Below are 17355 nucleotides of genomic sequence, written 5' to 3' on the forward strand. Positions count from 1 at the left end.
CTAAAGTGTGCGCAGAAGACTTCCTGAGCAGTAAATTTCCAGCCCAACGAGGAAGAAAGCACCACAGGTCTAGCTCCAGGGAATGAAGTGCAACATGACAGCGGGAAAGCATTTGCGGAACAATGATCATATCATTTCATAATAGTCATGAAATAAGATGAGGAAAAAAAATGTGAAAATATTAGCTTAAGGCTAATTTAAGCGAGATGAGAAGGAATCCAGGTGGACTGGAATCAAAGATTAGCAGGTAAAACAATAAATGAGCAAAGGAAAGCTTTCAAAGAGGGGTTTGTTCAAGTGCAGACTAGACACCACCAGGGTAAAGGAAGGGGGTTCAGATTAAGAGCTTCCTAGTTGGTTGAAGAGCTTACAATGAAACAGAGAAAAGGAAACTATCATAACAGGTTCATAATTCAGTCGCGCGAAAAGCTGGATACAAAGAATACAGGGGAATAAAAGGAAATGAGAGGCAAAAGAGTAGAAGGGTAGATTAACAGGTAACATGAAAGCAAACTCAAATCTTTTATAAACCTACAAAATAGTAAACAGGTAGTCAAAAGGGTGGGGCTGATTGGGAATTAAGGAGGAAATAGTCTTGTGGAGGAAGAGGGCATGGCCTAGGTACTAGATAAATACTTTGCATGTTTCTTCACTAGAGAAGAGGATTCTGTGAACGTCACAACAATGGAGGAGTTTGTAGAAAAACTAGACCGAATACAAACAGACAAATGTACTTACAAGGTTCATAGCATTCAAAATAGAAAAGCCACATAATATGCATCCTGGATTACATCAGGAAGGAAGGGTGAAGGCTGCAAAGATTCTAACCAGTCTTGCAATCTTCAGGTGCAGTATTGCAGTTAATTTAGGACACCACGCATTAGGAAAGATGTCAAGACCTTAAGACAAGGTACAGAGATTTACAAGAATGGTGTTAGGGGTGAGGGACTTCAGTTACCTAGGGAAACTAGGGTTGTTTGCCTCCAAGCAGAGATGTTTAAGGAGATTTAATAGCTGCAAGGAGAAACTATCTAATAGCAGATAGCCAGAGGACACTTACTTAAAAAAAGGTAATTAGCAAAAGAAGCAGAGGTGACACAAGGAGGGAAAAAATACCCAAAGACTAATGATCTGAAATGCATTGAAAGGATGGCGGAAACAGATTCAACAATAACTTAAAAAAATGGAACTAGATAAATAATTGAAAAGAAAATTTCAACAAGAAAAGCAGGGGAATGGGGCAAATTAGAGTTATTTTAAAGAGCTGGTACAGGTATGATGGATCAAATGGCCTCCTTCTGTATTCCATCATTCCATGCACCAACTATTTTCCCTGCAGAGTCCCACAAACAGCAAATGACATGAATGATCAGTTATGTTTTTTTGGTGACATTGTTTGGGGAAGAGAAATTGACCAAAACACCCAAGCATTTAGGTATTCCTCTTCTGAGCAGTGTCACTGAACTCCAATATCTACATCAACAGATAACTCCCCTGGAATCGAATCTCCTACACAGTATAGAGAGCAAGCTGCATTGTTGAAGAGTCAGCCACAATTTAGTGCTCAAGTCATGGAGTAAAGCTTGAATCCACCACGTTCTCACTCAGGAACGTGAAATCAAGGGAGTAGTAGTAAAGGGAGCGAAACATACTCCACCTATCACAGGGAATACATGGATCTGAGTGAGCAAACTGATACCCTGTAAACGTTTCCATAAATAAGGCTGTAGTTTCACTATGTATTCCACCAGATTGGAAACATATCACTTCAGTTTAAGAATAACTAAAAACATTTCCCTAGCATGACCAATTTTACCGAACTTTGCAAACTCGATCTTAAATTCACACTTTAATTCTTGGGGCTAAATTAGCACCTGAAGCCAATTTTTCAGAACTACACTCTTATTACTTTCGCTAGCTATTACTAGTATTAGCTCCAGTCAAAAGTCAACTCAACAAACTGCTCATGTTGTCTGTGATCAATGTGGCCATTTCCTGACAAGTTATTTCAATTTTTAAAGATTATTTCCTCAACCCTAACGAAGTCCAACCAGAATCAAAATATTGAAAAATGAAGGAGTTCCCACTCACAAATTGAAGAATCCACCAGACCCCGTGGAAGCTTTTCCAACAGAGTTTAAACTAAGAAATGTTGGTTAGATTCCTCCTTCCCCACCCACCCCTGACAATCCACACTCTCCAATTGGAAATATTTCAGAAATCTAGTGGCCATACCTACAAAAGGAAAAGGGACTCAGGTTTGTGACAGTAGGTGACAATTGCGTTAACTCAAGTGTCATGGAAGAGTCACATCAAACATCAGAGGCCAGGTTTCAGTCCTCAGGCAGGAAAGAAGTGATAGAAAAGGAAAAACAACAAAAATCCAATGGTATATTTACTCAAACCAGGTGTTAGAAAGTCAAGATTCAGAATCACTTCCAGTGCTTCAGGATGTTAATACTTCAAGACGAATTAACAAATATTCACCAAAATATCATATCAGGTGCCACTTCCTCTCAAATCCTTTCCAAGATGTCAATATGGACCGAAGTTGCCGCATTTTGTGACCTATTTGCAAAATAAAAACTGCCTTCATAAAGCATGATGGACCCTTTGTTAAATCAGTTTTAGTGGAGTGTTACACCAAATTAGGAGCCATCAACAGCAGAACCTTTTAGCAAGGTTGTTTACTCAAGGGTCATTAGAAAATGAACTTAAGTCTCTATTCATAACAAGCATTTCCATAAGCAAGAAACAACTCTAGAACACAATTCAGTTGAGAAAAATTTACACTGCACAGAAACAAGGACACACAAAAAATAAAAAAAATGCCACACTTACCATTTCAGATTTTCTTTTTTTGGCTTTCTTTAGATCTTCTGATTTAATCTTCTTGGGTTTAAAATCAACACTAGGGCAGACAGACAAGATTATATTCAAGGGAAGTCCTTTCCCATTTGCTATTAAGCTTAACAAGCAAGGCTCGGGATAATGACAATGCAGCAAAATGAAATCCCTAGCCTATATAATTTATAGCGTCCTGTTTTGAACAGGGTAAGGGCCACCATTCCCATTCTCTTTTGCAGCTTGAATTGTACTACTACAGTCCAAAGCACTGCTGCAATTCATACAAAACACAAGTGCTGATTATTGCTTTAAAGAATGGAAGCACTATGGAAAAATCAGGACGGGTGAGATTAATCTCTCGTCTTGGCGTGTGCATATGGACTCTTCTCACCACCTGCATGCTCCTCATCATGCACCTTCCAGTTTTATTTAGCCTGTTCAGTTTTCCTTCACCTGCAAAACTAGGTACCTTTTCTGGTTCCCCCCTTCTCAGATTCACCTTTTGAGACATCCAGAAACAGCAGTAGGCTATGGTTTTCTCATATAAAAAATAACATTTTTCAAGAATGGGACTACAGTTAAGTCTTGGCAGACAAGTTGTTCACGATGAGTGCCACAGCAAAGCCAGGTAAGGTCTCTTAACACACATGGCTTCTCACCTCTCTCTAGCCTGAAGTCCTCCAGAGTGTGGTTCAGCAACACTGAGCAGGGAGGTGCCAAGTTTACCCCTACCCAGACTCAGCCATGGGTAGCATTAAATGCACAATTGACTGACATCAACAGACAGAAATGCAAGAGCCAAAGTTCCTGAGGCTCTGATAGGATGGTCATCTGCAGTTGCTAACCAGAGTCAACCCTCTGGCAGCTCACCAAACAATCAGCACAGCCAGGAAAACTATCTATTCCTGCAAGCCATCATCTCCAGGAAAGTTTAAGATTGCTATAAAATATACTTTTTCTCAGATTTGTTCATGGAATGTGGGCATTACCAGCAAAGCCAGCACTTATTGTTCATCTCAACTAAAATTTTTAGAAGTTATAAAGGAATAAACAACAGCAAATACAATTGCCATACTAAGTTCCTGCAGGCAGTGAGGTTTAGGACTTACACTAGATGAGCATTTCAGTTTCAGAATAGGCTATAGGAGCCAAGTGTAGGGGGCAAAAAACATCACGAGAGACTTAGTGCCTCTTCATGAATCTTTAGCAGCCAGCTCCTAATATCAGAGAGGGTATTTTTTTCTAAAATAAGCAGTTTAGAAAGACCATGAAGGGAAGGTCTTGTCTTTCAGTGGAAAATCTCATTTTAGGTACCATACAGAATATTTGTGCGATATTAGGAGCTGGCTGCTAAAGATTCATGAAGAGGCACTAAGTCTCTCGCGATGTTTTTTGCCTCCATTTAAATTTTCTTTGCAGTACATGGCACTTTCAAATCACAGAATCACACAGTACAGAAGAGACCCTTCAGCCCATCGAGTCTGCACCAACACGTGAAAAACACCTGACCTACCTAATCCCATTTACTAGCATTTGGCCATAGCCTTGAATGTTATGACATGCCAAGTGTTCATCCAGATACTTTTTAAAGGATGTGAGGCAACCCGCCTCCACCACCCTTCCAGGCAGCACATTCCAGACCATCACCACCCTCTGGGTAAAAAAGTTTTTCCTCTCATCCTTCCTAAATCTCCCACCCCTCACCTTGAACTTGTGTCCCCTCATGACTGATCCCTATCCACCCTGTCCTTGCCCCTCGCTCTTGTACACCTCGATCAGGTCGCCCCTCAGTTCTTCTCTGTTCCAACGAAAACAACCCAAGTCTATCCAACCTCTCTTCATAACTTAAATGTTTCATCCCAGGCAACATCCTGGTGAATCTCCTCTGCAACCCCTCCAGTGCAATCACATCCTTCCTATAATGTGGCTACCAGAACTGCACACAGTGCTCCAGCTGTGGCCTCACCAAGGTTCTATACAACTCCAACATGACCTCCCTACTTTTGTAATCTATGCCTCGATTGATAAAGGCAAATGTCCCATATGCCTTTTTCACCACCACACCAAAATGCCCCTCTGCCTTCAGAGATCTATGGACACACACACCAAGGTCCCTTTGTTCCTCAGAACTTCCTAGTGTCATGCCGTTCATTGAATACTTCCTTGTCAGGTTACTCCTTCCAAGGTGTATCACCTCACACTTTAAGGTTAAATTCCATCTGCCACTTATCTGCCCATTTGACCATCCCGTCTATATCTTCCTGTAGCCCAAATATTTTTTGCACGATCACAAAAATATTCTGTATGGTACCTTCATGATTGTTGCACGGTTACACAGCTTACACTGTTTACACAGCAAATATTATGCTTGATACAAGGAATATGCAGTGCTTTAAGCAGGAAACTTACTCGTCGTCTTCACGGGCTCTCTTCATTGGCTTGTTTTCCACTTTAATGGATGGGACATAATCATCGTCTGGCTCTTGCTTTATACGTGGAGGGCTAAAGGAAAGTAAAACAATCAGAAAAATTAAGCTTCCAGTTCTTGTATAAGCAAGTGGTACATTTTATAAAATAGACTGCCTTAAATAACACCTACCCTTGAGAAACGTGGCTGCTAGATCCTAAACTTATGCTACAGTGTTCATGCAGTCAGAAACTGGAATTCAGATGAATCCTGTTTCAGGTGAATCTAGTTTATCTTAATATAATTGCACAATTCCAAAAAGGTGCAAGTACAGAAAATTTGTTGGCATGATCAAATGGCTTTCAACCAGGATAGCACCAAAAAATAATATTTTTAAAAAAAGTACGTTTCAGATGTCCACTCCAAAAGGGGTCAAGGCGTTTCTTCAAAAAGGTCAACTCCACAATCTTATTTTGGTGAGTGGGGTTTGCAAAATAAGATTAGAAACAAATGTCTAACATGGGCCACTGACCCTTCATTGCTTGCCAGCTGTATGAGTTACTTTCTTCCACCTGCTCATCGCTTCAAAAGTTTCCAAAAATTTCTGCCTTCTTTAAGCAAAGCTCATTCTGTGGTGAGTTTGCATTCTAAAAGTCTCGAGTCGAACACACTTTCCCCCGTGACTAATGGCTGACACAGGTAAAAGGGACCCTTACCTTGTGAAGCCATTCTCCTTCTTTATTCTATCTCCAGAGCCACTACTTGAAGAATGAATCCTATCCTTTTAAAAGAAAAGAAAAAAATAATTACAAAGTGCACAGGTTACTAGCAGGGATTTTTCTTTACAAACTTCTAAAAGGATCATTCAGTCACGGGATACAGGCATTGCAAGTATTTATTGTCCATCCCTTAATGTCCTGAATAGGTGATAACCAACCCTTCAGGTGGTGAGTTCTGGATCCCCATAATCCTCTGGGTGAAACCATTTCCCTTCAAATCCCTTCTAAACCTTCTACCCTAAGTCTACGTCCCCTGGTTATGAACCCCCTATCCAATCTATCTAGCTCCCTCACCAGTTTATACACTTTAATTAGGTCTCCCCTCAGACTCCTCAGTTCTAAAGAAAGCAACCTATCCAAACTTTCTCCATAACTAAAATTCTCCAGTTCAGGAAACAGCATCTGTCTGTTCCCCAACTAGTGCAATCACATCATTCTAAAGTGCAGTTCTGGTCGCTGCACTAAAGTATTCCAGCTGTGCCCTAACTAGTATTTTATAAAGTTCTAGCATAACCTCCCTGCTCTTATGTTCTATACCTCGGATAATAAAGGGAACTATGCCTTAAGATATGATCTTGCTTGACCCATGCAATACACATAGCGTAGGTACGCGTAGGTACTTCCACAATGCTTCTAAGTAATGAGTTCTACAATTCTGATCTAGCGACAAAGAACGAATGGCGGCGATCTTTTTCCAAGTCATTATGATGTACGACTTGGCGGGGAGCTTGCAGGTGCTGTGCTTCTTTCTAGGGTAGAGCTCACAGGTTTGGGAGGTGTTGAAAAAAAATTGCAAGTTTCTGTAATGCATCTTGTAAATGGTATACTCTGCTACCACTATATGTTGGTGGTGGAAGGGGTGAATAAATTAAAATATTGGATGGAGTGCCAATCAAGCTGCCACTTTGTCTAGGATAATGTCAAGCTTCTTGAACGTTACTGCAGGTGCATTCATTCAGGCAAGTGGAAAACAAGGACTTGTAAAGGAATACCCTGGCTTTGTAATCACAGTATTTATGCAGCTGCTCCAGTTAAGTTTCTGGTCAATGGTGACCCCCAGAATGTTGATGGCAGGTGAAATTCAACAATGGTAATGCCATTGATGGTTCAGGGGTGACAGACAGATTCTTTAGTTGGAAATGATCACTACCTGGCAGTTGTGTGGTAAAAACTTGCCACTTAGCAGCCCAAGCCTAATGCTGTCCAGTGCTTGCTGCATACAAGCAGAATAATTTGTTATGAATAGTTGTAAATGGAACTGAATACATGTTAAGTTAGCTTAACATTTGTCATAGGGAAAATGCTAGAAGCTATTATTAAAGACATTATAACAGGGCACTTGGATAAATTCAAGGCAATCAGGCAGCGCCAACATGGCTTCATGCAAGAGAAATCATGTTCACCAATTTATAGGAGTCCTTTGAATTAGTAAAATATGCTGTGGATAAAGTACTGTACTTAGATTTCCATTAAAAGTTATTGTGGAAAATAAAAGCTCATGGTGTAGGGGTAACATATTAGCATGGATAGAGGATTGGCTAGCTAACAGGGAACAGAGTAGGCATAAATGACTCATTTTCTGGTTAGCAGGATGTGATGAGTGGTGGGACACAACTTTCTACAATTTACATAAATGATTTGGATGAAGGGACCGATAGTATGGTTGTTAAATTTGCTGGTGACACAAAGATGGGTAGAAAAGTAAGTTGCAAAGAATTTAGATAGGTTAGGTGAGTGGGCAAAGTTCTGGCAAATGGAGTATAATGTAGGAAAATGAGAGATCGCCCATTTTGGCAGGACAAATAAAAAGAGGCATATTATCTAACTGGTGAGAGATTGCAGAGCTCAGATTCAGAGGGATCTGGGTGTCCTAGTGCATGAATTGCAAAAGGCTGGTATGCAGGTGCAGCAAGTAATTAGGAAAGCTAATGGAATGTTATCTGCTAGGGGGATTGAATACAATCATAGGGAGGTTATGCTTCAGTTATACAGGATATTGGTGAGACCACACCTGGAGTACCGCGTACAGTATTGGTCTCCTTACTTAAGGAAATGTGTAAATGCATTAGCAGTTCAGAGAAGGTTTACTAGATTAATACTTGGAAAGGGAGGGTAGGCTTATTTGGAAAGGCTGGACAGGTTAGGCTTGTATCTGCTGGAGTTTAGAAGAGTAAGAGGCAACTTGATTGAAACATAAGCTCCCGAGAGGACTGGACAGGTGAATATGGAAAGGGTGTGGGAGGATCTAGAACTCAAACTCATGGTTTCAAATTAAGGCATTGCCCATTTAAGACAGAGAGAAGGAGAACATTTTTCTGAGCATTGAGACTTTGGAATTCTCTTCCTCAGAGTGGTTGAGGCAAAGTCCTTGAATATCTTTATGGCAGAGATAGATTCTTGATAAGCAAGGGAGTGAAAGGTTATCAGGGATAGGCAGAACTGCGAGGTTAAAATCAGATCAGCCATGATCTTAGTGAATGTTGGAGCAGGCTCAAGGGGCCGAGTGGCCTACTCCTGTTCCTAATTCGTATATATGTACATACCCATTTTTGACTTTATGATGAAAAGATGGTCACTGATGAAGCAGCTGAAGATGGTTGGGCCTCAGGCATTACCCTGGTGAACTCCTGCAACAACATCCTAGTGCTGAGATGATTGACCTCCAACAACCACAACCATCTTCTTTTGTGCTACATATGATCACAATCAGCTCCCCTCACATTCAGAATTCCATTGACTTTAAATTTTGCCAGGGCTCCTTGATATCACACTCTGTCAAGCGCTACTTGATGTCAAGGGCAGTCACTCAGCTCATTTCTGGAATTCAGCTCTTTCATCCATATTTGGACCAAAGGTCGTGGTCCTGGTGGAACCTAAACTGAGCATTGGTCAGCAGCTTGTTGCTGAGCAAGTGCTGCTTGATAGTACTGTCAATGACACTGTCTAGCACTTGGCTGAGGCCCAGAGTAGAATAATGGAGCAGTAATTGGTCAGATTAGACTTGTTCTGCCTTTTGTGGACATGAAATACCTGGCACTTTTCCACTTTGGTGGATAGATAGCAGTGATGTAGCTGTATTGAAACATTTTCTAGTGGCATGGCTCGTTCTGGAGCACAAGTCTTCAGCATTACAGTCACAATATTGTCTTAACCCACAGCTGTAGCCTATAAGCTCAGCTGTTTGATATCACATGTAGTGCATTGAACTTGAAGACCAGCTTCTGCAATGGAGGAGGGTCTCAGGTAGCCATCGAGATGGACCATCTCTCGGCATTTCTGGCTTCCACTTCTCTTTAGCATGGCCTTTTGGACTTCGCCATCATGGGGGATGGGGATATTCAGAGGCTCCTCATCCTGTTAGTTGTTTTAATTGTTCATTATTACAGTACCGTCACATCCAGTTGACAGTTTTGATTCGATCTGCTGGCTGTGGAATCGCTTAGCTTTGTCTATAGCATGATGCTTCTGCTTGAAAGCATGCATACAATCCTGTGTGGTAGCCTCACCAGGTTGGCACCTCACTTTTAAGTGTGTCTGGCAAGCTCTCCAACACCCCTCACAGAGCTCGGGTCGATGGGACTGGTGAGAGAGCATGTACCTGCCAGTTTATCAAGTTAAAGATCAATGAAATATAATACAATACTGCAGCTGATGACCCACAGCTCCTCATAGATGCCCAGTTTTGGAGATCTGTTCACAGTGCAAGTATGACACATCACCATCAATGTGAAGATGAGACTTTGTCTCCACAAGGACTATGCAGTGGACACTGCTACCAATACCAACATGGATAGATAAGTCTGTGACAGGAAGACTGGCAAGCTTGCCCTCAAATAAAATGTCTGTAGGTTAAAACAAATGACATTTGGCTAATGGCCAGCTACCTCCAACTCCAATACCTTTTCCTCCTTCCTTTTCTCCTTATCCTTATGTTTGTGTTTGTCAGAGCTCCCATCTCTGTGCTTTACTTTGTCTTTCTCCCTTTCTTTATCTTTGTGTTTCTTCTCCGAAGAATCTTTGTGCTCACTGTAAAAGAGAGAGAGGTCGGTGACATTGGGATACAAAACCAACATTGCAGGTTTACATGCTGTACAAAGCACACTTTCTGCCAACTTTCCCTCCCTCCTTCTCCTACACTAGTCACCAACTGCACCCCACAAATTCTTCCAATAAGCTCAAATAACCAATGAAGTTGTCAAGTATCTGGATAATGCAGGATCCTTGCAGCAGTATCTGACCTTTTAGGTATACTAAACACAAACACTTGGGCAATTTTAATCTAATCCAGAAGTCAGCAAACGGACAAGATCTGGGCAAAGGCTGGTATTACATATCACCCGATTTTGCCGCCCATTGAAGTCAAGGGTAAACATGCATTCCACCCTTAGCCTGCAGGTTCCCCACCTGGCCAGTTAGGTTAAAATTACTTTCATAGTGTCAATGAGTAGTGATTAAGAACAGGGAGTGTTGCTTATTCCACACCTGTACCTCTCTCAAACCCACTCCCTGTTGCTCCATTGCTCATGAATACAAGGACCCATAATTATGTGCTTGCAATCACCATAGTTTTGGCCACCTAAGAAAACACACCAAGAATTGCAATGGCAAAATTACAATAGTACGTCAAATGGCAGAACTTCAGTAAGAGGCTTCCGTGAGAAAAATTAAGCTCCTGCACAAATTGGCTTTGATTCAAAAAGTTCTTCATCAAAGTGACAAAGATCACACATTTCAAGAATTAACGATTAGATGGTGAGATAGAAAGCCACACATCTAAGTTTGACAATAACAGAGATAGGCAGCATTGTAAGCAGTGTAGACGGAAGAATAAAATATAAAAAAAAACATTGACCGATTAAGTGAATGGGTAAAATTTTGGCAAATGGAATCGAAATGTAGACATTTAATATGAGGTCATCCACTTTGGATGCAAAAATGGTGAAAAGCAAGTGGCGGTCCAAGGAGACTTTAGGGGTCCAGGTACATAGATCATTAACCTGTCATTATGATTGTGTGCCTGCTATGGCTCAGCTGGTAGCACTTTCACACTTATCCCAGGTTGACTCAAGAGGCTAAATGGCCTATTCCTTTTGCTAGGATTGCGTTTCAATGATACCACAGCACACTCAACTATTCATCACTTTGGCCAAAAGGTGCATTTCAGCTCCACCATTTTTTTCCAGTGTGGCCCAGATAAACCACTGCAGTCCATGTAGTGAATTGCTCAAGACAAACAGTAGAGTCAGAATCTTTTAGCGGGTTGTTGGAAGCAGCACAGGCTCAGGATAAGCTCTGTTCAGTTAGAGGGGTACTCTGGAAGATAACTCGGTGCCAATTTTCTACTTTGTCCACAAATTAGCCACCCATTCTTGCAAGTCTCTACTGATCGGATAAAGCAACACATGATTATTAGAATGAAACAATCTTGTGGCTGCAATGTGTACTAACTACAGGATGCACCTCAGCACTTCCTGAAGGATTCTTCAGTAGCACCACCACCACAAACACTACCATATAGAACAAGGGCAATAGGGGCATGGAAACGCCTTCACTTCCAAATCACATATCTGCAAGATGCACCACAGAAACTCAGCAAGGCTCCTTAGGCAGCACAATCCAAACCCACGACCGCTACCATCTCGAAGGACAAGGGCAGCAGATGCATGGGACCACCACCTGGAAGTTCCCCTCCAAGCCATTCACCATCCTGACTTGGTAATATGTCGCCATTCCTTCACTGTTGCTGAGTCAAAATCCTGGAACTCCCTCTCTAACAGCACTGTGGGCCTACCTAAACCACAGGGACTGCAGCAATTCAAGAGGGCAGTTCACCACCCCTTTCCAAACGGCAATTAGGGACAGGCAATAAATGCTGGCCTAGCCAGCGAAGCCCACATCCTGTGTAGGAATTAAAACAAAACACATTAACCCGAATTTAGACATAGAATCACAATTCCTCCATGGTCACTGGATCAGAAATTCCACAACACCCTACCCAGCACCACATGATCCACAGTGGTTCAAGACAAACAATTCAACGCCAACTTCTCCAGGGAAATGAGGAATGGGCACTAAATGCTGGGGTTGCTAGCAATGCAGGTGAATTTAAACAAAATTCTAGGGAAGCCACTACATTGGATAGATAGCCAGTTAAAACGGTGTAAGCAGAGGGTTGTTACTGAGTGGATTAGATTGGGGCTCGGGGGGTAATTTGTGAGCTGGAGGTCCAGAAGGCTCTGTTGGAATCACTGGTGTTGAGTTTCATTCAATGTAGAAGGTGATTTACTATATTACCAACAGGATGCCAGGTCTAATGTAGTTAATACAACCTGCTTAGCTTTATCCAGTTTTGCAATGACACTCACCATTCCAGTCTGATTTTTGATTCCCCCAATCTCCCTGCAACATGTACTTTCTCCAGTTAAGAAAACAAACTAAAGAACTGTTCCCAGATCTCTGCTAGTACTGGTATACAGTCTTTTAAGTTACCCACATTTCTGCAATTCTGGAGCAATTGCAGAACAATACTTCAAATCTCCCTTTTTCCCCCTAAATGACTCAATTATATTTGCAACCAATGTATTGGGTAGCATTTCACACCAGAGTGAAAAACCAATTACTGAAATTAATATGTAACAAAATTCATTGAGGGGAGCACGAGTGGGTGCTGAAAAGGCATGTGGGAGGTATAGGTTGGAAGTAGGGCTAGTAGGTGATGCGATGAGGAAAGATGCAAAAGTGTGAAAATATCTCCTACACATTCAGCATTCCTTGAAACTCCCATTCCCCTTTCAGACAAAGAAAAATGGCCTAATTTGAAATGGTGTGGCCATTCATCGACACCAAAATGAGCTGCTCTTAATCGATAATGGTCTTGAGTGAAAAGTTCAATCAAAGCGCTAAACCATCTTTTCACTGGTGATGCATAATGCTGAAAGTTTCACAATTCAATGCCTTCACTGACAAATTTATAAATTTATAGAAGCTTCAACCTACTTATCAAAAATATTTCTCCACACATTTCCCTTAAGAAAATAATCAGTAAAAGTTCATAGGTGATAGCATAATGAACTTCAGCACAAGATAGAAACGGTTGCAACATTTGACTTTAGCATTCTCTCTGAACCAGCCAGAAGAGTTAATGCATACAAGGCCTAAGTGGGAAGGTAGAGGGCAAGTTGCCATGCTAACTTTGCACCAAGAAAGGTGGCCTCAGCTTTTGAACACAGCTTCAGGCTGGGTGCCATTTTTCCCCTTTCACAAAATACAGCTAAGGTTTTTCCTCACTGGCAGACGACTCTGTGTTGCCAGCTCGGTCAGCCTGTTGCCAACTGTCCATCAAGTTTTAAAAACAGTGCCTCATTGACATTCCACCACCCTCCCAGAATCCACATGCTGTCCTCACAGACTGCTGTCTTTCCATCAAACACATATCCTGAAAAAAAAAAAACTGGTTAGGTCCAGAAACCTTAAAAAGACACTAGAAAAGTTAGCAATGAGAAGACTGTTCAGCTGATTAAAAACTGGCATCTCTGCAACTTCAACTTTCCCATTTGACATCCACGTGCATTCTGCGGAACCAAAAGTTCTTCCCTTTAGTACTTTGTCCAGTAAGTTGGTCCAAACATATAATCTATATGAATGAAGATCTTGCAAACTGAAATTCATATTTTCTGACTCTACTGTCCAGTAGCAAATCAGATTCATCTTACTGACACTGCGTGTTGGTTACTTCGATGATTTGGCCTGAAAAATTTTGGTCACTCTGGATTTCTGTGGGCCTGCTGGGGAGGTGGTGGTGGTGTGCTGGGTGGGGGCGGTGGGGGTTGGGGCTCTAGCCACACAGGAAAGGTAAGTGCATAGAAATACCAATTGTCAGCTGCGGCTCAGTCAGCACCACTTTCATCTCGAGAACTGCAAGGTTCCAGGTTTAAGTCCCGCTCTAAGGCTGGAGCGCAAAAAAAAAAAATCAAGGCTGACACTCCAGTGTAATACTAAGGGAGTGCTGCACTCAGCGGTGCCATCTTTCAAACGAGTTGTTAAACTGAGGCCCCATGTGCCTGCTTGATGGATGTAAAAGATCCCATGGGGCTATCTTGAAGAGTTGGGGAGTTATTCCGTGTTCTAGCCAATATTTATCCCTTAACCAACATCAAAAAATTATCTGGGCATTATTACACTGCTGTTTGTGGGAGTTCGCTGTGTGGAAATTGGCTGCCACATTTCTTACATTATGGCAGGGGCTGCTACACTTCAGAAGTACTTCATGGCTATAAAGCGCTTTGAGATGTCTAGTGGTTGTAAAAAAAGTGCTGTATAAATGCAAGTATTTCTTTTTAGCTGATTTCCAAGAGAGTAGGCAGGAGAAATGAGACAAGTCTTTGACATTCTATTGTGGGAGGGAAGGAGTTGTCAGTGAAGAAAAAAAAATTCAGGTCAGCCAACAGCACCCAGATTTCTCCATTGAGCCCTTGGCACCTGCAGTACACCAGTGAGGCAGTGCTGCACTGCAAAGACATCTTAATATCAAAGTCAGAACAGCATACTAAAATGAGTCTTCATTTTTTTGAAAAATGAAAGGCACCATAAAAATGCAGAATAAATATTAACAAAGACTGTGTCAAGTTTCAAGATACCATAGATAAAATGGTTAGAAACAAATTAAAATTCAAAACAGCACCTAGTGCCTATAAATATGGGATTTTCTTCCAGTCCCTCTTGATTATGAGGAAAGAGGTTAAGAGAGAGACAAGGAAAATATGAAGTGAGCACGGGGGTCAGACCCCAAAAATTCTAAGAGTAATGTTAAATGTGAGGTGGGACCACAAGAGGTGAAAGTAACAATTTAGTAGAGGACAAAAGGAGTTACCTCAAATAAAACAAGATAGTATTAAAGAAAAGCCAGGCATTGTGGATGTTGGAAATCAGAAATAAAATACAGAAAGCATTGAAAAATGCTGAGCAGAGCTGACTGTTTCCGTTTTAGATTGATGACCTTTTTTCAGAACTAACTTTAATACTGTTAAGATAAGTAGGATGATGTGATGGGATACATGAAAAACCCATAACTGGAGAAGAAACAGCAGAGGCCCTAGAAATTATATGTCAGGGTTCTATTATCAAGAACTGAGGTATGCTCAAGGATTGAAGAGTGGTCATTGCAATACCCATTTTTCAAAAGGGAGACAGAGCTGACCTGGACAATTGCAGGGTAATTAGCTTAATATTTTGATAGGAGTCTTTTGACAAGATGAATTATATAGACAGAAAATAATTAAACACAGTCAAAATGGATTTCAGAAAGGAAGATTGCTCTTAACAAATCCAGGAGTTCTTTGAGGAGATTAGATATCTCGAGTATAAGGGAAATGAAGTGGACGTAGGAAAAATGTGCTTTGAAAAAGCCGTTGATGAGGTATTACATAGGAAAAAAAGTGGAGAACATTAAGGAATATAGAATTAGTCAGATGGTAGCAAATTGGATTAAGAACCAGTTGGAAGAGTAGAGTCGGAATAGGCTTCATGCACAGTTTTTCCAATGATTCAAAGTTGGTGGTAATGTCCTACAGGATTCTGTTCTAGGATCATCTCTGTTCACATTAGCGATAATGAATATGCAGCTAAATGGGATGGTGTCTGGATTTGTACTCTGGGAGGTATATAAAATAACTGAAGGCCAAGGAAGATGCAGCCAGCAGAAATGGTGGACTGGGCAAAAAAGTGACAGATGAAATTAGGCCAGTTAAACAGGAGATAGCCCAAAATAGCAATTAAATTAAATGTGGGAGGGCAGAGGGACCTGGGGCTCTGGTTCACAAGGCATTAAAAGCAACAGCTCAAGTAGGTATAGGATGCAAGAGTCAAGATGCAATAGTGAATCCATGAAGGGTGGGAGAGTAACTTTAACCGTGGGTTGGAGCAACAGCTGCCATTTATGCATCTCTTTCAATTTTCCTTTTGATTGGCTGTTTTATGTCAAGAGAGTTGACGATCTGCATATACAGAGAACCATTTGGAAGAACTGTGCACAGTTCTGGGCTCAATGCTAGAAGAAAAAGGCTCTAATACAGCAGATTCACTAGTATGCTTAAGAATACAGTAAACTTGGTATTATCTGGCAATCCACCAACCAGAATTCTCTAATTGGAATTTCTGATATTCCTCTAATACATAATCACTTTTCCAACCGGAGGCAATTAGAAAGTTATCTAGAACCTGTCCCCGTTTACTGTATTATTTTAAACATGTTTTAATGTACTGTTGAAGATTAGAGGTTATAAAAGCTTCTTCACGGCCTGAGCACTTGCATAATACTTTGTGCTACAAGTAATGCACTGTCTTTCAGCTGTAAATGGAACTCCCTGTCAATCGGCATTTTTGATGAACTGGTAACCCCCATTCCCCCCACATGCCGGATATAGATTTTAGCGTACAAGTAATTACTTAGATTGAGAATAGAGAGCAATTTTTTTTCAAAAAGCGATTTAAGTCATTAATTTTAAAAAAATATATATACTTTCATGGGATGTCGGTGTCACTGGCTAGGCCAGCATTTATTGCCCATCCCTAACTGCCCTGGAGGTGGCAGTGATGAGCCACCTCCTTGAACTGTTGCAGTCCATTTCGTGTATGTATACACCCACAGTGCTGTTAAAGGAGACAGTTCCAGGATTTTGATACAGCAACAGTGAAGGAATGGGGATATAGTTTCAAGTCAGGATGGTGTGTGGCTTGGAGGGGAACATGCAGGTGGTGTTTCCATACATCTGCTGCCCTTCTTGGTGGTAGAGGTTGGGGGCTTGGAAGGTGCTGCCGAAGGAGCCTTGGTGAGTTGATGCAGTGCATCTTGCAGATGGTATGCACTGCTGCCACTGTGTGTCAGTGGTGGAGGGAGTGAATATTTAAAGTGATGGATGGCATGCCAATCAAATGGGCTGCTTTGCTCTGGATTGTGTGAAGCTCCGAGTGTTGTTGGAGCTGCACTCATCCAGGCAAGTGGAGAGTATTCTATCACTCTTCTGACTTGTGCCTTGTAGATGGACAAGCTTTGGGGAGTCAGGGGGAAGAGTTATTCACTTCAGGACTTCTAGACTCTGACATGCTTTTGTAGCCATAGTATTCATATGCCAGGTCCAGTCCAGTTTCTGGTAAATGGTAACCCCCAGGATGTTGATTTGGTCGGTGGTGGTGGTGGGGGGGGGGGGGGGGGGGGGCGCGCGCATTCATCAACAGTAACGTTGTTGAATGTCATGGTGAGGTGGTTGGATTCTCTCTTGTTTGAGATGGTCATTGCCCAGCACTTAAGTGGCAAGTTACATTTGT

The 17355-nt window shown here is 41.6% G+C and overlaps 1 protein-coding gene across 2 annotated transcripts in view; it reads right to left on the minus strand.

The window, feature by feature from the left end:
• top1l (DNA topoisomerase I, like) overlaps positions 1-17355 on the minus strand; it is a 79691-nt gene that overhangs the window by 38892 nt on the left and 23444 nt on the right. For both annotated transcript variants that reach the window (XM_041204041.1, XM_041204042.1), the window contains 4 exons: positions 9933-10059; positions 5971-6035; positions 5257-5349; positions 2842-2911 (listed from right to left, as the gene is read on the minus strand). In XM_041204041.1, the coding sequence (XP_041059975.1) occupies positions 2842-2911; positions 5257-5349; positions 5971-6035; positions 9933-10059 (355 nt within the window). The remainder of the gene's footprint in view (positions 1-2841; positions 2912-5256; positions 5350-5970; positions 6036-9932; positions 10060-17355) is intronic.

The sequence above is a fragment of the Carcharodon carcharias genome, chromosome 14 (genome assembly GCF_017639515.1).
Source record: "Carcharodon carcharias isolate sCarCar2 chromosome 14, sCarCar2.pri, whole genome shotgun sequence".
In the NCBI taxonomy this organism is placed as follows: domain Eukaryota; kingdom Metazoa; phylum Chordata; class Chondrichthyes; order Lamniformes; family Lamnidae; genus Carcharodon; species Carcharodon carcharias.